This window comes from Colius striatus, chromosome 18 (assembly GCF_028858725.1).
Source record: "Colius striatus isolate bColStr4 chromosome 18, bColStr4.1.hap1, whole genome shotgun sequence".
NCBI lineage: Eukaryota > Metazoa > Chordata > Aves > Coliiformes > Coliidae > Colius > Colius striatus.
This window is the reverse complement of record NC_084776.1, coordinates 916,675-938,516: the sequence shown is the minus strand read 5'-3', so window position 1 is coordinate 938,516 and position 21,842 is coordinate 916,675. Positions and strand designations below refer to the sequence as shown.

General features: G+C 50.7%; 1 protein-coding gene across 6 annotated transcripts in view; it reads right to left on the bottom strand.

Annotated features, from left to right (window-relative positions):
* The window catches only part of RNF213 (ring finger protein 213), a 49,011-nt gene that overhangs the window by 7,092 nt on the left and 20,077 nt on the right, over nucleotides 1–21,842 (bottom strand). For 3 of the 6 annotated variants that reach the window (XM_062010859.1, XM_062010861.1, XM_062010858.1), the window contains 29 exons: nucleotides 21,202–21,395; nucleotides 20,687–20,839; nucleotides 16,584–20,174; nucleotides 15,676–15,812; nucleotides 15,258–15,353; nucleotides 14,724–14,842; nucleotides 14,092–14,214; nucleotides 13,572–13,642; nucleotides 12,718–12,865; nucleotides 12,244–12,379; nucleotides 11,625–11,813; nucleotides 11,050–11,189; nucleotides 10,454–10,608; nucleotides 9,939–10,145; nucleotides 9,371–9,552; nucleotides 8,553–8,673; nucleotides 8,344–8,444; nucleotides 7,934–8,113; nucleotides 7,263–7,429; nucleotides 7,067–7,169; nucleotides 6,424–6,538; nucleotides 5,391–5,601; nucleotides 4,231–4,421; nucleotides 3,810–3,938; nucleotides 2,925–3,035; nucleotides 2,438–2,680; nucleotides 1,746–1,827; nucleotides 1,105–1,139; nucleotides 665–759 (listed from right to left, as the gene is read on the bottom strand). In XM_062010859.1, the coding sequence (XP_061866843.1) occupies nucleotides 665–759; nucleotides 1,105–1,139; nucleotides 1,746–1,827; nucleotides 2,438–2,680; nucleotides 2,925–3,035; nucleotides 3,810–3,938; nucleotides 4,231–4,421; nucleotides 5,391–5,601; nucleotides 6,424–6,538; nucleotides 7,067–7,169; nucleotides 7,263–7,429; nucleotides 7,934–8,113; nucleotides 8,344–8,444; nucleotides 8,553–8,673; nucleotides 9,371–9,552; nucleotides 9,939–10,145; nucleotides 10,454–10,608; nucleotides 11,050–11,189; nucleotides 11,625–11,813; nucleotides 12,244–12,379; nucleotides 12,718–12,865; nucleotides 13,572–13,642; nucleotides 14,092–14,214; nucleotides 14,724–14,842; nucleotides 15,258–15,353; nucleotides 15,676–15,812; nucleotides 16,584–20,174; nucleotides 20,687–20,839; nucleotides 21,202–21,395 (7,525 nt within the window). Of the gene's footprint in view, nucleotides 1–664; nucleotides 760–1,104; nucleotides 1,140–1,745; nucleotides 1,828–2,437; nucleotides 2,681–2,924; nucleotides 3,050–3,809; nucleotides 3,939–4,230; nucleotides 4,422–5,390; nucleotides 5,602–6,423; nucleotides 6,539–7,066; nucleotides 7,170–7,262; nucleotides 7,430–7,933; nucleotides 8,114–8,343; nucleotides 8,445–8,552; nucleotides 8,674–9,370; nucleotides 9,553–9,938; nucleotides 10,146–10,453; nucleotides 10,609–11,049; nucleotides 11,190–11,624; nucleotides 11,814–12,243; nucleotides 12,380–12,717; nucleotides 12,866–13,571; nucleotides 13,643–14,091; nucleotides 14,215–14,723; nucleotides 14,843–15,257; nucleotides 15,354–15,675; nucleotides 15,813–16,583; nucleotides 20,175–20,686; nucleotides 20,840–21,201; nucleotides 21,396–21,842 lie in introns of those variants that run through there. The other 3 variants (XM_062010863.1, XM_062010862.1, XM_062010864.1) reach the window with 3 other exon arrangements.

The window sequence follows — 21,842 nt, the reverse complement described above, 5'->3', positions numbered from 1 at the left end:
TGCCTTGACAAGAAACACACAAGAGATGCCTTTGACACCCCGTAATGTCATTTTGACACACAAGTTCTTTAAGTGGCATAAAAGCACTACAGGGGAGTGAAGCCTTCTGGTAAGTTTTGTACACAAATACGCCCATTTTTTGGTTTTGATGGCAGATTGCTCTTCCTTCCTTGGACATTTCTTTCTGTTTCCTATGAGAGAGAATGTCCAGTCTTGTAGGGCAACATCAGCCACCTCCACGCTGGGCAGGCGAGAAGCCACTGCTGCTAGAATGAATCACAGAATCATAGAAGGGCTGTTAAGTGCTAATCCAGAGAACCAAGGAGCACAAGTCACGGTTACCAGAGCTCTGGCAGGAGCTCATCAGTCACACTGATCCATTTAACAAAGTGTTGCCTGTTACTACATGTTGGCAAAGAACCACATGACCTGTATCAGCCTGGACCAGCGGGCAGATGAAAATCCCCAAACCAGCAGCCTGACAAGATCTTATGTTAAGGAGTTTTTGCAATCAGAATGATACCAGCAGACCTAAGAGCTGAGCCTCTTCCCCCTCAGAGGCCAATGTCCAAGCTAATGGGAAATCCCACGTGGCTGGGCACCTTTCACGTGAGGCAGGAACAGCCTCATTCAGTGCTGAGAAGGTTGATGACTCAAAGCCTACCTGAATTCCTGAAAGCCATGTAGTGGTTTGTGCTGCTTCCCTCCAATTTGGGCACCACAGTCAACACACTGGCTCGTTTCCATGGGGCGGCCACACTAGTTAAAATCAAAATGAGAACACTGAATTCCAGAGTAAGAACCTCTCCAGCAGAGAAAGAAAATGAAACTAAACCACCAAGCTGTTAACTGGCTAATTAAGAAACTGCTCTGAGCTGGGAAAAGACTTCTGCCTCTTGTTTCCAGGATTTATGGTATAAGCTGTGTTACAGCTATTCCAAATTCATTTCTAAACTCTATATTATTAATCATTTTACCATTGTAATGTACTAGAGTTTAGAAACAAACCACTGTGCAACAGAACTCAAAACCAGTAATCAAACTAAACCAGTTCATTGCTGAAAACACTGTCTGCTTAAAAACCCCCCAGCCCCCAGTTCTTACCTCTCCTACAGTGCAGGGGTGGCCATTTGGACATGCTGTCAAGAGAGAGAAACAATCAGGAGTGTATTACAAGACAGACATTTATAAAGCCCCTGTTATTTCCTTCCATAGGACCATCATCTTGGAGCAAGAAATATGCTTTAAGGTCTAACCCAAAGCACTGACTACACCAAAGCTCAAAGGAGTAGAAGGCTCATGTAGGAATCCAAGGAATTTTTCAGTGCTTCTCTCCTTGAGAAACAAGGAATGGAAGCCTGAGAGATCCTGCTCCCAAGCACCAAGTGGGCTGCCAAGTATGAATGTTTCAACCCCTACATTCCCACTCTGAAGTAAGATACTACTTTGGAATGCAAAGAACTCAGAGTTGGCCAGGAAGGTGGCCAAGTGCTCCTCTTTGGCTCAGACCACTTCAACTCTGCCAGAAGTAACAGAACAGGTCATTCTGCACTCTCAAACCTTGTAAACAGCTTAAAAGTGAACAGAAGCTCAATGCACTTTGGTGCATTACCCACAAATCTTCATTTACAAAGGATAACTCATGCTGAGAAGAGGAGAGTGTCTGTCCTCACACTTGGAACAGTCTCATTCAAAACCTAAGGATCACCCTTCAGCTTCTTTCAGAGCCTCTCAGGAGCACTTACTGTACCAGCGCAGAGTGGCCATCCCCTCCCAGGCCCTCGCCTGAGCCACCATATCCTCTGGCATTGTGGGCAGAAAAGAGTGCTATGGAGGAAAAAAGGGGACAAATGAACATATGAAGCAGTTCCTTCCTGTAGCTCACTTGTTGTTTGTTCATGGTGGGGATGGCAGCTGAAAGCAGAGGTCATGCACGTGATGCACATGCACCTTTTCAAGCTCTGCCTTTGAAAACCCACTCAAGAGCTGTTCACTCTCTGGGCATTTTGGGTCCCTCTGGGGGTGACCTGATGGACCCTGGTTTGTACCAGCATGGTTCCTGACACCTTGGACAGACAGGAGAGCAGCAGATCCCTGCACATTGACTCAGCCTAGGGCTCCATGGCTCATTCTAGGTCATGCAAGTCTCCCCAGTGTGACCTGCCAACTGCTTTCAGACTTGTTTACTCAAATACCAGCAAAAGCATTTGCCTGATACTGCTCAGGATGCAGTGGGACCTTGAAAAGGTACCAGTCCAGAGCTTGTTGTTGTGCTAATAAACCCCAACATCCCTGAAATAATCACACATTGGTAATGCACAGCTAAACAGTAACTTGATGCTTTTGATCCTAAGAAATGTGAGGTTAGAGAGGATCCAGCACCTACAGGAAAGAACTAGCAACATGCTAAACTGCCATCTGAGTTAAATGCCTTTACCTCCATGGTATGTGGATGGAATGCCAGATTCCTCAGGGGCTGCAGGATGGGGTTCTGCCCACAGAGCAGGACAGCAGCAGCGTGAACAGCCATTTCAATTAGTGCTCCACTGTGGCTGAAGCTTTGAGGGTCCACTGTCAGAGATGGCAGTGTGTTTGTCACAAGACAAGTTGCAAAGTGCTGCAGGTCTGGAGAATTCAGGACTTGGGAGTTCTGGATGAACTCAGCCATAGCATCTGTTTGCTGAAAGCACATATTTAAAAGAAGTAAAAATCAGCATGATCTTGCCCACCAAAGGGAAAAGGACAGTCAGCTGCTTCCCATGCTGCATTGCCTCTGCTTTGAAAACATCCCCAGTCTGCTCAGATGAGGACATAACTGTATCTGGGGCAGGAGAACAAAAGGCTCTTCCAGCAATGATTCAAATCTCATTCATCATTATCAATGCAGCATGTTTGTCACAAGCTTCCAAAGGGAAGGGTCTTACCTGCTGTTTGGGATGAAGACTTGAATCACTGGCTCCATACAGGGCAGTGACCTCTCTGAAAACAGCCAGGAGCAGATGGACAGATTGTACAGCTGAGGAGCTGCTAGATGCCTAGAAAAGAAGAACTGATGGTATGGCAGAGAACAGGCTAGAGCTGTCACAGCTAAAGTTAGTGGATGCACAGGCTTCAGCAGGCCTGGAAAGGTAAAGCTCTCCCCATAAGGGAAGGAGGATAGCACAGAAATGGCTGCTCAAGCCATAAATGAGTAATCTGACAGCACTCAAGCTGATTGAGGGTTTTACATCAGAAACCTCTCAAGTAATTATTCTTCTAAGGTGCAGTTGGAAGTGTGATCTCAGCAGGCAGCAAGCTGTGCAGCCTGCCTGCAAACCAACACGGCAGGGAGCAGAAAAGCCACAGCCAGGAGCTAATAGATGGCACTGAGACACTCAAAGAGGCAGTGCTTGCAAACCCTTTCCTGACCATTTTCATCCACAAAACACACATTGCAAAAAGGCTGCAAGGACACAGAAATCACCTGTTTGACTTTCGCATGGCAAGACAAGGACAGGCAGACATGGGCAGGCAGGGAGGGGGCATAAAGCTGCTTTGGTGACCTGCCTCCTCTCCTGCCAGCTGGCTACAAGGTGCCTGTATTGCTTACTGCAAAACAAGGGGAGAAGAGCAAGGATGGGGCAAATAGGGAAATAACCTCAGAGTTACATAAGGTAGCACACAGGTGAGAAAGAAAAGCAAACACACATCTGTCTGCCAGCATGAGCCATGGTAACCTCCAGCAAAGGCAAGCCAGGCATCTCCACTAGAAGAGACACTGTCAATACAAACACACAGAACAGGACTGTGGTGAGGAGGACATGCCCTACCTTCTCTGCCTTTAGAAGATCCTCAGTCTCACACTGGATCATGGCTTTCCCCACAGCATCACGCAGGGCTCGGTAATCCTCGCCACACACCAGGTAACGGTCGATGTGCTTTGACTGGCTGTTCTGTAGCTGCAAGAGAAAAGCCAGTGGTGAGCACTGGGAACATTAACCAGCCCTTGGATGAGGCAGAATCTCCTCTTCCTCCCAAGAACTGTGGTATTTCAGCCTTTGCAAAGAGACAGCAGGCAGGCAGGGCAACCCAAGGGGCTTCTCACTGCCACAGGCTCCGTTCAGTAGTGAGTGAGGGCAAGGCATCTCCACAACCACTTCCACTGTGCAGCAGTAGAAACACCCCAAAGCAGCACAAACTGAAGACTAAGAGGAGAGCAGAGCCCTCTCCAAGGAGACAGCTCTTCTTTACCTGTTGCAGAATCTCCACTGGGAACACCCAGTTAAAGTCTGCCTCTGCCACCAGCTTCTGAGCAAACTCCATCCCATGCTGGCTGGCAACTCTCCGCACCAGGTAAACACGGTGCCAGTCGTTCTTGCTGAGGCTACAGAAGTCCCTCACATTTGCCAGGTAATGCTGCTTCTCCTCTGCCTGCTCTTGTTCTGGAGAGGAAACCAGAAAAAAAAGAGAGGTGAAATCACATCCTACCTTGTGAAACCTTTCTGTGAGCACTGGCTGTGGCACCAAGCCCCTTTCACTTGCACTAATTACACAGGAGAACTTCAGCAGCTGAGGAAGAGAGGGCTCTCATCTGGAGTGTTTCCTCAGCTGGATTCCAGACAATGATTCATTTCCTTGACAGAGGATGACATACTCTTCCATTTCCTTCCCTCAAGGACAAGTTTTCCCATTAACTGGTAGTTCATTCTCAAGAGTTCTTCCATCTGGCTCAATAATGGCTCTCCATTGTCTCAACTGCCAAGCTGAGGATTCTCCCTCAGAACACTCTGTGCTGGGATGCACTTTGCCAGCCTGACATCCTCCATGCAAGGGCTGGACAAAGTCCCTTGCAATGACTTACATTACCACACTCTGATGCTTTAGGAACTGTAAGTGTCTGAGACTCTCCACATACTGTTCTCTGTTGGGTCAGCAAGTCACCTCAAACCTTCTTTTACTGTTTTTTTTGAAGTATCTCTTCATCCCTGGGAGCTGCACAGAGCTCTCACTCACACAGAGCAGCCAGGGACCTGCAGCATCCTTTCTGCTTTATTCCTTTATTCATTAAAGTTCAATTTATCTGGCTCTAAATAAAATTTCATTGTCAGCATCTGGAGGATAAAACAAATCACCTTCCAAAGGTGCAATTGCTGTGTAACTACACCCTAGGGGTCACTGGTACAGCCTTACTGCTAGTTATAGAGCAGTTGTAATACACAGTGAAGAGGACAGATGATGATTGACACTCCCAGCGACAGAGCAGAGATGGAAGCTGATGCTCTCGCTCCTGGACATGCACCAAAACACATTCCAGCACAGCACAGGTGCAGTGGCTGCCTCCAACCCTTCTCCCATGATGACTTTGCTCTGTACACAGCACTTCCATTTGAGAGCAGAGCAATTAGACTTACCTCTGGGCTGATGCAAGTCAAAGAGCAGCTCTGCAGCCTTACTCAGGCACAGGCGGACCTTGGCCACAGCCTGCAGGTACTCCACAGAGGACTCCTGGGGAGTCTCTTGATCGTTCTTTGGCAGATAGTTCTCTGGAAAGACTCTGTCTCTAGGCAGATAGTTGACATGCTCATATCCAAGGCCATCCTCAGACTTTTCACACATGGAATCCTAAAGATGGGTGAGTGCCAGAAGGACCTACATCAGCTGCCCCGGGCTTTGGTGCTTTCTATCTCCAATGCAGTAAGCACATGATCCTGTCACACCTCATAGCACCCTCCACCCCAATCCCCAATGGCATTAGCTCCTCCCTCTCATCCTAAACCTCTGCCACATTACCAAACACCTTCAGCAATGTCCCCAAGCTCTCTCCTGCATTGCCCAATCCTGTGGCTGAGCAAGAGCCCTGCACATGCTGAAGTACACACCACGTGCTCCAAGGCACCAAGCTCTCCTGTCTTCCCTTCAGCAACAGCACAAGTTTCAATCTTATCTACAAAGTCACCATTTTAATGAAAACTACAAGAAATGGAACCTCTACCCTGCTGTCAAGCTTGTTCAAAGTTGCCCAAAGCATTAAAAAGTTACACAAGGAGAGGAAAGGGAACAATCCCAACAGCATAACAACCTACAGCTCTTCACAGACTTGTGTGTGAGTAAGAAAGTAGTCCAGCAGTGGACTGCTGCAGCTGGAAACCCCCCTGCTTGCTGCACTGCTGTGTTGCAGCCTCACAACACTCAGACACCTCTCCAAGGTGCCCTAGAGAATGAAGGATTTGTGTAATGCTGCAAATACATACAAGCCCTGCCACAGAAAGCAAGGCCAGGTTCTGAGCAGGTGGTTTGATATAAAGCTCCTTTTGGGCTCTCTAGCTCGGCAGCTAGTTGTGTGCACAAGAAACTTGCCTAACATTGCAGACACATTTCTACTCTTGGCTTCTTTACTCCTGCAACAGTTTTACTGCCTTGCTCTTATCTACCCAGCACCCTTACCTCCAAGCAGTTGACAAAGAGCAAGTAGAGCTCTTTCTTATCATTTTTCTCCAGGATCTTGTTGTGCTCGACCCGGGACAGGTAGTGCTGCACATCATTTTTCACTTCATTGAAGCTATAGGAGAGAGAAACACAACCCTTCTCATAACTGCAATGCTGATGGCTACTACTGGTGCTCTGAATCATGATGGAACTACAAGTGATGGCTGTGCATCAGGTGGGGTCACTCTGGATCTCTCCAGAAGATGGAAAAGCAACTGGGGCATCTTTTGCCAGGTGTCACCTGGCTTCACAGCCTGGGATAGGCTTCTATCACCAGCACTTCTATCACCCCATGAAGTGGCTGAGGATGCTCATCTAGAGCACATCGAGTCAGCTGTCTTTAGGTTACCTAAGCCATCCCTGTCCAGCACAGCTTTAGGCTGAGAACAGCAGGTAAGCCTTGGCACAGAGCGGTCAGATACCTCAGCACAAGCTACAGGCAACCCAGCCAAGCTGTTTAACACACAGGCACTGTAAGGATTCCTGTTCAATGGAGAGTACAGAAGTGAGGAGAACAAGCAGACTGGTTTGATGAGGTCATGAAAAGCAAAGCTGAACTACTCCCTCGTGTAACATCTATCAGCTGCCTGACTGTGCTCACCTGTACTTCAAGAGGAGCTTCAGCATTACGGAGCGGATGATGGGAGTTTCATCCACTTCATCGTTAAATGGGGACAGAAACTTTGTGTAGATGGCAGGGTGACCTGCAGAGACCAGAAAAAGACAAGTCTGGCAGATGAGAGGGTGGCAAGAGAATCAGCTCCATGAGGCTCAGCACCAGGATGAAGGGAGCTCACCTGAACCATTCCTCGAGAGGCTTCTGTGAACAAAGAGCAGATTAAGGAGCTCTTGGATCACCTCTGCCTCAGGGGGCTCATTGTCCTTGAAGCACATGGTGGTGACCACATCTATGAAGAAATTATTGCACCTCTGGCGGAACAGGGCGTTTCTTGCTATGGCGTCTCTGGGGGAAGGGCAAAGGGCATCAGGACAACGTTCAAACACAGAACTGCTGAAAGAGTGGACGAGGCACAGCAGACACAGCAAAAGTCACCACGGTGAGACACCTTCCCAGCTTTCCAAAGGGCTGCATTTGTGCACTTCAGTAGTGTTGTCAGCACAGGCTGGATCCCATTGGCAACTCAGATCACAAGAGGCAAGGTGACGCCAGGCAGATTTACTGAGAGGATTTGCTAAGCTATTGCAAAGCAATGCAAGGTGACAGGCAGCTCCCTGCACTGGCACTGCTTTAGTTACAGGGCTCTGTACCTGCAGTTTCCTTACAGGGACCAAGGCAACTTCCTTTTTTCTTTTGAAACAAAACACAGGAGGCAGACAGGACCTGCAGCAGCTCCAGGAAGAGCAGAGCAGAGCTCCCCCCACACGTTCTGCTCCTGTTGGCCACTTGAGTAGCAAATCAGAATTCCCCCCCTGCAGTGTTTTCACCTTGGGGAGGGTGGATGGGTACCTGAGCTCCACAGAGACATTGCAATCATCATTCTCCACAGCAACTCTGCAGTATGGACAATGCATCTGTGCTGGTACAAGCCACATTCTGATGCACTTCTGGCAGAACACGTGGCAGCAGGGCAGGCAGACCGGGTCCTTTGGCTCGTGTAGGCAGATTGGACATGACTTCAGACCATATCTGTAATTCAGAAACAGCAATGAAGGATGTTCATCTGCAACTTGACCAAGAGGAGACAACTTAAGTCCCCTTGGCTAACTGCATAGCTTCAGGATGCAAGATGGAAGTTATTGCTCTTCCTTTGGCTTTCATTACATCGTATGCAGCAGCACTTGATACCCAGAAACACACTGGTGACACAGGCAATGCTCCTACTGGACCATGAGACTCATCTCAACATCATTCTCTACCTGCAGAGCCTGTTGCTGACTTCTTCCTTGCACTGGCACAGTACTTTCATTACTGAAACAAAAGTTGGATGAGTCTTCATGTCTGAATCATCCTGAAAACACTGCAGAGGAAAAGGACAAAGTGAAATGACTCAGCTCTAATATGCGAGAAAAAATCCCCTGATCAGCAGAAGCAGACAGGGGAGAGGTGAAAGCCCATCTCTGCTTACCTCTGCAAGAAGCAAAGTGTATTTTTTGACTAAACTCTCCAATTCTGGCATCAGAGTGTCGATGCCAAACAACACGTGTTCTACAAACAGAGACATGGAGAAAACCCGGTTCCAGTAGACTCTGGGAAAGGCAAAAGTACAATCCTGAGCTGAGAGCATGAACAGAACTTGCAGTATCAGGCCATCCTGATGATCTCACTGCTTTTCATGCCAGCATTTGTGCACTTCCCATGCAACATTTTGCTTTGTCCTTCAGCCACCAGCCCTGGCTTTGTGTCAAGGACAAAACACATAACAGCACTAGCACAGCAGAGGAGCCTGTCCTGGCACAGCACAGCTGGGACCACTGCAAAGGCTTCTTACACCTCTAAAGGCCCTCACAATTAGCTACACATCCTTCACTTCAGTTAAACTAAACAAGGTCTGTAAGAAACTGGGGTAGCTCTGGGCTTGTCTTTCAAAAGACAAGACTCCATCTCAGATGCTGTGAAGTTGCCCATCTCACAGTCTTTATCACAGGGGATGAAGTGAGGAGACACTGCTGGTTAACAGGACCCCAAGGAGACTGTTAAACAATCCCTGAACCCAGCTGGAATGCACTGGATGACATGGTCAGAGTGAGAACCTATGTGAGATGAGGAAAAAACCCATGGCTCCTGATGCTTGGTATGTAATTGAGCCCGGAAAGGTTTGCAAAGGCTTTGCCTGAGAAAAGCAGCACCAGAGCAGCTCTCTGTCTAGTAACAGTCTCATAATAAAGTACTAATATCCTTATTAACAGTAGGGCAAAAGACTGTGAGCAGATCTGTGGTACATACCTGAGTGCTTTTAGCAGCTGATGGCACTGAATCCCACTCCTCTGTGAATCCTTCTCTTTACAGATGAATTCAATGGGCATCCGAAGGTTCTTCACTTTCTGCAGCCAGACCTCTGGGTGCATGGTCTGCACTTGGCTCTCCAGCTCTTCAGCACACACGATTGCAGCCAACACATCCAAAACCTGGCACACACAGGTGTGAGTGGGACACTGCAGTTGGACTCTAGAGCGCTTTTTGAACCTCAGGCTCTGAATCTGGTTTGCTACAGCATATGTTCTACTGCATGTGTTCCACTTGATTATCTTAAGCTCTGGAATTCTCATGCTCATGGCTCAGATCATTAGCACATCCTATTAACTGATGCAAAAGCGGGGCAAACTGGCTTAAAACCTGCTAGTAACAATGGTAACAGAGCAGATTATCCCCCACACTGAGCCTCTGGACTGAGCTTGTGCTTCCCACTCTACTGTTCCTGAAGTCTAAGGGAGACAGGACACAAGCTCATCCAGTGAAGACAGAGCTCTCTGCTAGGGCTGAGGATCACAAAACACCTGGGTAGTGACTCTACCATCTCTGAAGGTGGCATTTCATAGCCTCCCTGGTGAAGGTGGCCAACCACAGCAGGGTGTACAGCCAGGATCCTCGACAGGTTCTGCAGGCGGCTCTTGAACCGGTCGTAGCTCAGGTGGACCCACGGCAGAGACGGCAGCGTCTCCTCCCTGGCAGCCGTGGCCTTCCATTCCTCTATGCAGGAGAAGAAGGCCACTTGCAGGCACTGCAAGTTCAGAAAAGAGTGTTACAAGTCAAAAATAACCCCAACAACTTTTATCATTAGCTTTTGTACTGGAAATCCTGGCAAAAATTCTCAGCCTGAACCGGTGTGTCAGGAGTTACAGGGGCTGCTATGGAACAGCTTTCTGAGCGACTGCAGCAGCCACTCCGTGTCAAATGCATCTGCTCTGGGGCTACCCTGCTATTACTGTGTCAGGGAGGGAACTGTGTCTGAGAAGGCAAGACTGATACACATGCACCATGCTCTTCCCTTTGTCCAAAGGGTTTCCAGCTCTTGCTCCAGCCACTGACCTTCAGCTCCTCTGGGGAGGATGCACCAACGGTCAAGACAATGAAGTCCACAGCGTAGCTCTGGAAGAGCATCTGCCTGTCTTCCTCATTCAGGGCAGAGATAAATTTCCCCAGTGCAGTTTTCTGGAAGATATCCACAAACTTCTCAGCCTGGTCTGGAAAAGGAGAACACAGAGAAAAGCTGAAAGGAAGGAGGAGGCTGGGTGTGACACGGCTTCCATCCCAAAGAGGCTGACACCTAATTAATCACTGATGCATGCAGCACTCCCCTCATGCAGAGCACTAACAAGGGACTTGAGGCCAGGCCCTCTCAGCCCAGGCACCAGTGCTCTGTTTGTGGAACCTCCCCCTGCAATGGGCTCTTGGCATTTCCACAGCATTTTGAATACAAAGGCACAGAACATGGGAGAAAGACTGAGAGTGTGGGGCACGAAGAAGAGCTAGTTGCACAAAGCTCTGCTGGCTCATATGAGCACAGAGGGGTTGAAGATGACTCCAGGGTGACAGAAAGGCAGAGGAATGGTAGTGACAAAGCACAGCTTATGGGGCAGGTGGATGGAGATGCTCTGTGCCACAAGCTCGAGCCAGTGTCTCACCTTCAGTGTTTTGGATGTATTGAGCTTTCAACCACATCTCATCCAAGTACTCCTTTATCCTCCAGCTGAAGGGCACCTTATTCCCAGCATCAGCAGGCACCATCATGTTGTTCTGCACCAGAATTATCTCTGGCTGGGAGCTAGGAGATTAAAAGGTCATTGATGCACTGGGCTTTTGTCTGGGAAAGACATTCAGACGAGAGGCAGGGAGCTGCAGAAAGCAAGAAATTAGTCCCAGAAGGATATGGTGGCAGAGGAAAGAACTGAAGGACTCAGTGCAGTCCATTCTGCCAACTGGGTAGCGTGAGGACTCACTCAGTAGGTGTTCCACAGCAAAAAGGCTGCCATGGCAGGATGTGTGGGCTTGGGGGCTAGGTAAGAAATGTGAGCATGCCAAGAGCTGGAGAGCAAAGCCCAGGAGTTCTGGGGTTAAAGGTAGAAAGAACAGACCTCAAGCCCCCGAGACCTGGCCTGCTGCCCTCAGCACAGCACAGGGGAGCGAGCAGCAGTGGCAGTCCAAGGGCAGCCTGGCCTGGGTGCTGCCAGCCAGGGCCTCCTGCTGCTCCAGGGCTCACCTGCTCTTCCCCACACCGTAAGGGACAGTCAGAAGTTTTGTGTCACTGAAGATGAACATCCAGAGCTTTGTCACCCACTCAGCTGGAGGCCTGGCCAGCAGCTCCAGATTGCCATTTCTGTCTATGGCAGCAATCAGGAGAGCCAGGAACGGAGTGATCACCTTCTGCACTCGCTTCCACAAGGCATGCCTTTGGGGCAGAAAGACACCAAGAAACCCAGGGGGAAGGTGAACAACATCAGCAAATCAGGAGGTGGCTGTCCTGAACTACTTCTGACAAGTGCATGTGAGAAAATCCTCACCTTGCACTTAAGGGGGAAAACCACCAGCAGCAGAGCCCTACACTTCTCTCACTGGTGGCTCACCTGTAGTTCCACTGCTCCACTCAAACACTTGTGTGTTCATGCACTCCCGCCCCAGCACAGCCCATACAGCTGCAAGCCACCCTCCCTCAGGAGCCAGGAGAGGACAAAACTGCCCTCAGAGAGTTTCCAGCACAGACTGGAGACTGACACTGCAGATACTCAGATTACACAAAACTGCTGCCTCTGCTGCCCACTTGCCATTGTCAGACTTTCCCTGCAAGCCTGCAGGTTACAAGATATTGCTGCTGGCCTCACCTGAAGGTGCCTGCCTCCTGGAGAGCACTGAGGTTGGAAGCCTCCCGAAGCACCCAGTTTTTGGGGTGAAAGGATCTTTCTTCTTGCTTCTTCAGAAGGCTGGCGAGACGATCCTTCGTTACCTTCAGGAAAGAGGCTGGAAAACAACAGGGAACTTGCATTTTCTCTTCTGTTTTCATTAGATCCAAACCCCAAAGCCACACCATTTTACAACTGTTTCAATAATTAGCCAACCAGGAAAAAAAAACCCCAGTCACCAGAGCCTGCACAGCCAGAGACAAAAACCCACAACCTGAATCAAGGAAAAGCCCTACAGCCATCAGAGGAACAGACACACACACTCCTGGGAGGCTGCCAGGGAGACCACACCTTGCCTACACCACAGCAATGCCCACTGGCCTTTGGGTCCCCAGGGAATTAACTCAGATGTTTTGGTGGTCCCCATAGTGCTGCATGCAGCCAGGCAGCACATACCTTTCAAGCCATCCTCTCTGGACAGAAGGCCGAGGAGAATCTCAATTCGCTTCCTGCTTCGGCTGAGATCTTGATTTTGGTCCCAGAGCATCCCAACAGCACTTTGTACACAGGTCCTCAGGAGCACAGTGGTGTTCAGGATTTCACCCTGCCCAGGAACAGCACAGAAATGAGGGCATTACTGCCCCCAGCATCACCATCCCACCTCCCAGGCTGCCTCTCCTCTCAGGCTGCTTAACTAAGTTCTTTTGTTATCAAGTACATGAAGCAACTTCTGTGGCCCTGGCAAACTGGCAACACAGTGTTGGTACTAAGATGAGACTCCTATAGAGGGAAAATTCAGCAGTTCAGGGAAAAAGGGGGAAAGAGTAAACATGGGTAGGGAAAACAAGCCCTCCCTGAGAGGTGCTTAAGCATGAGAGAGGTAAAAGCCACCTGCAATCAACCTCACGAGCCAGCCTCACCGTGCCTGCAGCACAGCAAAGCCCACACCAGCTTCCAACACCCCCCTCCATCAGAAGGCACTGACAGATGGAGTGGCAGGCTCTGAATCACAGTTCTCAGCTTCAGGGTGTGGAAACACAACAGAAGCTTTTAAAAGCGATTTTCAATAATTAGGAGTATGAAGTAACTCAGGAATTAACTGAAGGGTCCTTAGGAGTGGGTTCCTCCTTTGGTGAAGCTCATTTTGACTGGCCAGTGGGGGGAGGAATTTGTGCCTGATCATTAACACTCATGATGCAAACAACATTCCTCATTTCAGTGGGGATGCAAAAGGTGTGTTTCTCCTCCAGGTGCCAAAGAGCAGAGCCACATTGACAGCTGAGAAGCAAACAAATGTATTCTGAACTGACCTCACGGTGCACTGGTGTTCCAACCTCCATCTCGTTTTCCTCCTGTTCTCCAGTCACAGGCAAAGCTGCAGCTGAGGTGGAGAATTTGTATCAGAAAGCAGCAGTACACCTCTGCACCAGTCAGGGGTGAGTTTCTTCAGCAACTTCAGCCCAGAGCATAGAACATCTGTCAGAGATCCACTATCACCTGCATGAGCAGCTGCAATCCCCCCTCTCTAAACACAGCTGCTGGGGCTGCCAAGCTTCGTGCAGCAAGAGCTCAGGGTGCTGAGCAGTGCAAATACAACACTTTTGCCACAAGAAAAACTACCAAATGGACTTACCCCCTGAGCCCAGGTTGCAGTAATGAACTCAATACAAACACAAGTTGGTAGCCCTGTCATCACCCCCCCAAAAAACCCACAGAGGCTGAGCAGGGAAGATCATGATGCGTTGACAGGATCAGCTCCACCAGCACTGGCCGTGGGACCACATCTCCCCTTCTCCCCACTGGCACACCAACAGGCAGCATGCAGCTCACCTTTGGTGTCACCTGAATCCTCACAGAACATCTGGCTGATGGAGAGGTTCTGCAGGACAGTCATATCAGAGATCATGTCCCTGGATCTGCGGAGATCATCGATGTGCACCGACTGCCACAGTCCTACAGACAGAAACCCATCGTTTGGTGCCTGCAGCACGCTCTTCTGCATGAGCTTCCCAAGAGTTACCTCCCAGCACCTGTGTGCTTGCACTTCGTATCTGCAATTCACTTACTCTTGACGTGGAAAGGGGAAGGAACAACTGACTCTGTGCTGATGCACGTTACCCTGACTGATGGGGCTGGGAGGCTCGTGGAACACCCTACTCACAGTGGGAACCTTGCTGCTGAAGGCAGAATATGTACACAGGAGCCTCCTGCACTTAGCATTGCATCTGTCTGCTGCTCTCCAGCAGAGCAGGAAGAGGACTTGCCAGTGGGCAAGGCAAGAGACTCTCCCAAGGAGACCAGGGGCAGCCCTTGTGAGTAAGGGAAGCAGCTCTGACAACCCCCAGGCCACACTGGTTCCAGATTTTAAGCATTAAAAAGGAAGGTGAACAAGGGGGATGTTGCTCTGATGTGTTTGCCTGAAGCCAGTTGAAGAGTGGAGAGCAGCAGACGGCCAGACCCACCTCCATGGAAGCCCACGTAGGACGTTTCCCTTTCCACTCGGGAGAGCTTCATGATGAAGTAAACAAAGACAGAGGCTTCTCCCAGGTCCACCTTGTTGATTTCATTAACAACAGTGTATCTGCAACAGAGGGGGAATGCTGTTGGCAGATCAAAAGACAGAAGTTCACAGCCACAAGCCTTTGCACTGCAAGAGGGCACTTTCTTTCCTCAGCCAGCCCAACTTGCCTCTTCCCCCCAGCCGGCTGCTGCCTCCAGCAACACCCCTGACCCTCAAAACCCTCCAGGACTTGTGCAGACAATGGCAAGGAGTCACATTCCCGAGGGGATGCTCTGGTAATCTGACCCAGCTTAGTCTGTTTTGAGCTTGGGCTATGAATTGCTATTCATAACACCATCAGTGCTTCCGGATTCTCTCCGCTACAGAATAAACACGAGATTACACACTCCTGACCCTGAAATCCCCAAACCAGCCCCAACCAAACAGTGGTGAGGAGCAGGACAGCCAGCTGGGAACCACTTCACACTTGACTTACTTGGCTGAGGCAATGAGCTGGGCACTTTGAGAGCCATCTTCAAAGTCTGTCTGAATAATAAGGACTTTATTTCCTGATGTGGCATCAAGGAAATCTCTGAAGAGTGAAAGGGGATTTAAAAGAAGTCACCAAGTGTAAAAACAAAACATTAAAGACTGGAGAAGCAGTCACTCCACATTAGCTTTGCTGCTGCAGGCAGCAGAGATTAAAACACCCACCCTGTAGTAATGGTGTAACTTGAAAAACCCCATCTCAGCATGCTGGAGCCAACAAAGTCTGCACCACGCCAGCCCCTTGTTCAGCACAGCACGGCCTCTTGCCTCCCTTTCCCATCTGCCTTACTCCAAATGCTCTGCCCACACACCTTCCACCCAGCTGGCAGCCAGTGCAAAGCAGCATCATGCCAACCCAGACTCACCGGATGCTCTTCAGGAAGGAGTACTCTGTGTCAAACTGCTGCAGGAACAGGATCCGAGGCCTCTGTGCTTTACCCTGCACCTCCCTCTCCAGGCAAGCAGCGTCAGCACTGGTGAGCAGCCTCGAGAAGGTGGTCACCTGGGAGTGCAAGATGTGCTGAGGGGGTCAGTAGGTGCATCCATGCTCCCGCAAGCTGCCAGCAAGCTGCAGAGCTGCACTGCACCCCAAACAGCCATTTATTTGGTCTGCCAGTCGCAAAGGGCCAACGAGGGCTGTTCCACCAGCCCAGGGTCACTGCTGGGTAGCCAGATGCAGTGACTGGTGCTGCCAGAGATGGGGCAGTGGGGCAGCTAAACCTTTGAGAAGCTTCCCATGAACCCCTGTCCTGTGCACTCCTGCAGCACTCAGGCAGCAGCAAGTCCAGCCCCAACAGAAAGCACCTTGTCTCCATGTGAGGCAGGAGAGGGAGGAATTCCCCAGTCAATCTCAGCTGAAGTTCTTTAGCTTTAGTGCTAGACCAAACTAAACCAGAGGCATTCCCATTAAAGGCCCATGAGATCTGACTTAAGACAGGTTAAAACCTTTAACACCAGAGGCAGACACAAAGAAATGAGGGTTCAACCTTTTCTGCAGCCAGTATCCAGTTGTGCTGGCTGGGTACACGAAGTCAGAGCTACTTGCAAAGTAGAGAGCTGCATCGGTTAAAACCCTTTTTGTTGTCAGGGAGCATCGAATCCTGCTTCACACACAGCAGAGGTATTGCAACAGCACACCTGCAGAAACTCCCAGCCCTGCACATCAGAGCACTCTGCAGCAAGGCTGCTCCCAACTTTGCTCGGGTGCAGCCCACCCTGCAGCCTCAACTGCAAACCTCAGTGCAGGCTTAGGAGGGTTCTGTGAGACACTCACCTCTGTAAAGATGGTTTGGCAGCTGGGCCCAGCGTGGACGTGAGCTCGGAGGAAGTCTGCGAACGCCGTGTGCTGCTGCTGCCTGAAGTAGGTATTGGCCAGAGAATTCGCCATGAAGAAAACCATCGAGTTGCAGAGGCGGATGACAGAGTCCGGGGTGGCACAGCTCAGCAGAGCCAGCTGGGCCTCTCTCTTCACTCTGGGCACGAGCTCATGGGGAGCACACAGGGGCTTCAGCCTTTCCGTGGTCTGCAGGACCACCGAGGCGCAGGTGTTGGCGTGGTAGCCCACGAACACGTCCGAGGGGCTGTACCTCTGCTTGCTGACGAAGGGCTCTTCTGCATTGGCCGCAGTGAACTCGTGCACCCACCTCTTCAGCTCTTCCACGGTTTCCCTTTGGCCCTTGTCCAGGACAGTACCGATGTCCAGGTAGTGCTTCTCCAGCCTGTTGATGAGCGGGATGGGGAAGTGCTTGTGCACCACCTCCTTCTCCTCGATGACGATCAGACGGAACTTGGGGTGCACTCGGCACTTCACCCGGTGGGTGCCCAGTCCCAGATCCACGTACTTCTGGTCAGCAAGGTACACGTAGTACTGGTTGAGGGCATCGTAGAGGCTTTCATAGAGGTTTTGCAAGTTGAGGAGCACGACCATTTGGCCAGTCTCCATGCAGACCTTCACGCGGTTGATGTTCCTGCATATCTGGGTGTACTCTTGGTCCTTGGGGAAGCTGGAGCCAAAGATAATCTCTGGCTGGTGCCGGGCGGTGAAGAAAGCTTGCTGCAGGATCTGCAGCGCCGCGTAGTTCTCAGTCAAAACCAGCAGGTACCTGCAGTCGCCATCCTCGCCGCTGCTGTAGATGTTCTGCCGCACCAGGTCAATCCTGCTGATGTCGTGGGCTCGTATCTCTCCTCTTTCCGGCAGCTGTGAGGTGAATATTCCCAAGGCATCGACGTCATCTTTGCCACCAAAGTTACGAAGAACAACTGCAGCGATGTCTTGGGGCGTTGGCTCGCTCCTGGAGCTCTTGGCTGAGGCAAAGAACATCTTTATGAGGCTGTAGTAGTCCCGGAGACCAAAGAACTCCCTGTCCTGGGCCTGGCAAATGTTCTCATACGCGTCTGCGAAGTGGCAGAAGTAGCGTTCGACCTTCTGCAGAGCCCCTCGCGAGGAGCAGCAGATGCCCCTGGCGCTCTCGATGAGCTCCTCCCTGCTGGGGTCACCCCGCGACACGAAGATGCCGCGGTTCATTTTAGCGGGGTCCAGAGCCCAGTTGGAAATCCCGATGAAGCCGACCTTCTTGTGAGGGAGAGGGACGTCGTCTATGCAGCCATCTTCCAAAAGTGGATGCAAAGTCTTCAAGGGCATTTTGGGAGAGTCTTCTGCCAGCCCAATCTCATCCAAAACCACCACTGAGACATACTCCTTCAAGTTCTTCCCTTTCTGGAAGCGAGCACATTGCTTGAAAGTGCCTATGATTCCCTCTGGAGTGGAGAGAGGGCTGCACTGAAAAGACACTAAATGGATCTGCTTCAGTCTCTTGAAGAGGTTTGAATGAGCAGCTTGGCCCTGCATAGCATTGGCCACAATGGTTTTCGCAAGGGATTTGGAGCTCCCAGGCTTCCCAACGAGAAAAAGAGGGATTTTCAGCTCGATGCAGATGACCATCATAAAGACGTTTTCCTTCAAGGCCAAGTTCCTTGCTATGGTATCTCGCAGGTGCACACCACTCAGGAACAGGTCCTGCATCAGCGAGATTTCTTCCAAAATCTTTTTCTGGGTGTTGTAGGGTTCTGGAAGGACCTGGCTGATCACACTCCTATAGACCTCCTTCTTTTCCAAGGACGCGTGATAGCAGACCCCAACCGCCAGCACTAGGGACCAGATGACGCTGTTTCTCTCCTCAGTGCTCTCTGGAGCTCTCTTCTCAGCAAGGAACTTGTGCAGCTCCCTCAGCAGCAGTTTGCTGTGCTTGTGAAACCACTTGAAAACTTCCATGCAGCGCTCCACGTCCCGCAGGCTGACGAAGCAGCACTCGTCCCCCCTCTGCCTCATGTACTGCTGGGAAGCAAAGAGCACCTCTGTAATGACCTGTGCCTCAGGCTGCCTCAGCGACACGTGCTCAGCCACCCTCTGCACTATCTGCTGGATGTACATTTTCTCGGTGAAGTTGTTGAGCTGCCCGAAGTCCCACACGAGGGGGATCATGCTGGGCGGGAGCGCGTGCACGCGGTACACGAGCTGCCTCAGGGGAATGGATCCCAGCTTCTCCTTCGTCTCATCTGCCGCGACGCGGTAGCCCAAGCCAGCCAGCTCCAGGCGCTGGATCATCCCTGGGGTGTGCTTACGGTAAGGGTTGCAGGCTGCGATGATCTGCAGGCCGGAGCAGGGGTCCAGGGGCTTCCCCCGCACCGTGCGGTCACACAGCACCTCCTTGATGCTGCTGATGGCCTCCGTCGTGTTGGCTTCGTCGAAGAAGAGGACGGTGTCCAACCCGTGCTCCTTCTTAATGGTTTTGGCAAGGGCTTCTGCCTCCTGGACCCTGGCATAAATCATCTCTGCAGTGGTACCTCCATGGACTTTTACAAGCCTCATGTTCTCCACCTCCACGTGGCTCCTGCGTAACCTGCACAGGAACTTGATCAGCCGGGTCTTCCCGCAGCCCGTCTCGCCCATGATGACCACGGGGATGTTGCACCTGAAGCGCATCTCAATAGCCAAGATCTTCAGCACGTTGTCCATCGTGAGCTCGTACGTCTCGTCGGGGTCTATCACCCAAGGGATCCCCAAAACCATGCACAGCCTCTCCAGCTTCTCGTGGCGGGGCAACTGGTCAAATGCAACGTTGAAGGGAACTCGCTGGAGCATCAAGCCCCTGTAGAGCTGGGAAGTCATCACACTCCTCTTGATCACGGCGCCATTCAGAGGGCTGACGGCGTCCACGCCGCCGGCGCCCGGCTGGAAGTGGAAGCCGATGAAGGTCATGGACACGCGGTCCGAGTTGAAGAACAGGTAGGGGTGAGGCTCGGCCTCCCACCTCTTGCGGACGCGGAACGGGAGGAGATCCTCTTCTGCCACGTCCTCCAGGCTGCAGGGCTGCCTTCCAGAGCTCTGGTCAGAGATGTTTAGGGAGGGGGTCGCAAAGTCCCTCGCCATTAGAATCATGAAGCCGACGACAAAGCCTCTGAAGCCCTGCAAGGTGTCCTGGACAAAGGCAGGGTTGCAGAAGACAGAAGCCTCGCAGTCTCTCAGCTGGACGTTGAGGAACCAGGTGAAGTTGCGGAGCTCTGACCAGGAGGGATCCGTGATCCCGCAGTGCAGCAGGAACTGCTGCAGGCACTCTGCTGGGCTCCCTTCCACTGACAGCTCTTCGTAACAGAACGTGTCCAGGTTGTGCCCCTGGTCAAACCTCTTCAGGTACTGGAAAGGCCTCTGGAAAGCCTCACTGCAAAACTCCTCCATGTCCATTCCTGGGTCTGAAGCATCCCCACACTGCTTCCCAAGTGTCTCCATTTCTAGCACTTCCTTGGGGGACTTGCACATTACTTTAGGGAACACATCCAGGAAATTGTACCTCTGGCTTGCTGACATCTGGAGTAGAGAAAGAGGAACTCTGTCATCACAAAGCTGCAGCCCTAACCCTCCTCAGTTTGTTTAACCTGTTCCCAACAGCATTCTTGCCCCCAGCTCCTTCTTGGTGCTACCTCCAGGAAAACTCAACCCAAGAAACTGTTGTTGTTTATCCCAGTCACCTCTACACTCTGTTCTAGAGCTGCATAGAGACAGGCTGGTCCTTTCAAACACACCAAGGAACACGAGGATGATTAGGTTCCATGTTATGTTCCCCATAAATGTTCCAGTGAGGCCAGCAAGGCTGAGTGACAGGCCTTCAGAAACTCCCAGCCCAAGGAAACCACAACATGTATGATTTACTGTCTGGTTTCAACATGCCTTTGCACAAGACCAGGGGCACCCCTGTGGAGCAGAGATGCACAGCACACCCTGATCCCAACAGGGAATCCCTGTGCCATGTTTACAGTGATGGTCCCTGCATGCAAAGTGACTGAGAGACACAAAGGAATCAAGTGTTGCCATGTACAAACCTGCCTTGCTGCTCTGTTTGGCACTGGCAGCACCTCAAGGATCTCAATGATGTACAAATGGCACTGCTGTCGTAGCCACATATTGCCATTATTATCTGTCAGATGCTGCAAAACCAACAGCTTGAACAGGAACTCTGGGATTCCTCTTCGTACCTACCACAGGGGGAGACAAAGGCATTTCCTCTTTACTCATGAGAACTTCACAGAGTCACAGACCAGAAGAGGGTGGGAAGGATCTGGGGAGATCATCTCATTGAACTCAAAGCAGGCTCAGCTCCAGCAGGTTGCCCAAGGCCACCTCCAGTCAGGTTTGTGGTATCTCCCCCACTGGAGACTCCAGAGCTGTTCTGGGCAACCTGCTTCAGAGCTCAACCATCCTGATGGAGAAAAGTTCTTTATATTATTTGCTGACACAATCAGAAAACACATCCTAGTGAAATGGCTTCCCAAGAAACACCCCCTGCAAGGATCCACACAGAACTCGGAGAAGGCAGCTGTGGGACGGGGGGACTTACTGAAGAGGTGATGTCAAAATGGAATATCATGGGCTTTGTCTGGTGATCTCTCTTCAGAAAAGGCAGAAGAGATTTCAGCACTTCATCTTCATCCACTTCTGGTTCAATTAGCCTGATGGTTTGCAGAAGTTCTGTACAGCCAGGCTGCTCTTCTTGCAGTCTCTCATGCAGCCTCTTCACATACAGAGACTTCCCTGTCATCACCAAAGAACACCAAAGAATTAAAGCCACCAATACTGAATTCATCATATTAAGGTCATGACAGAAAGAAGGAATCCAAGTGTTTGAGTACCCTGTCCCTGTGTAATGCTTGAATGTTTGAAAGCCATTCCAGCAGATGAAAGCCTCAGTCTGGCCAGAGCAGCTGCAGTCTGGCATCAAAAAGAGCCACATTCTGTTTGCTTCTCAGCCTGCCAAGTAGTTTTACCTACTGTCCTCCAGCTTTCTGCATTAAGAGACAACCAACAATCATCTCCTATGCAAGAAAAACAAGCAGACTTTATACCTCTTCTCCCATCTCCCACACAGGTGTATTTTAACCTCCAGAAGTCAGATTCTTCTCACCCAGCATTAACTACCTAGCTTATGTCAACGACCTGAGCCAGTGGGAAGAGCCAGATGTCAGATTAGCAAGATGAACC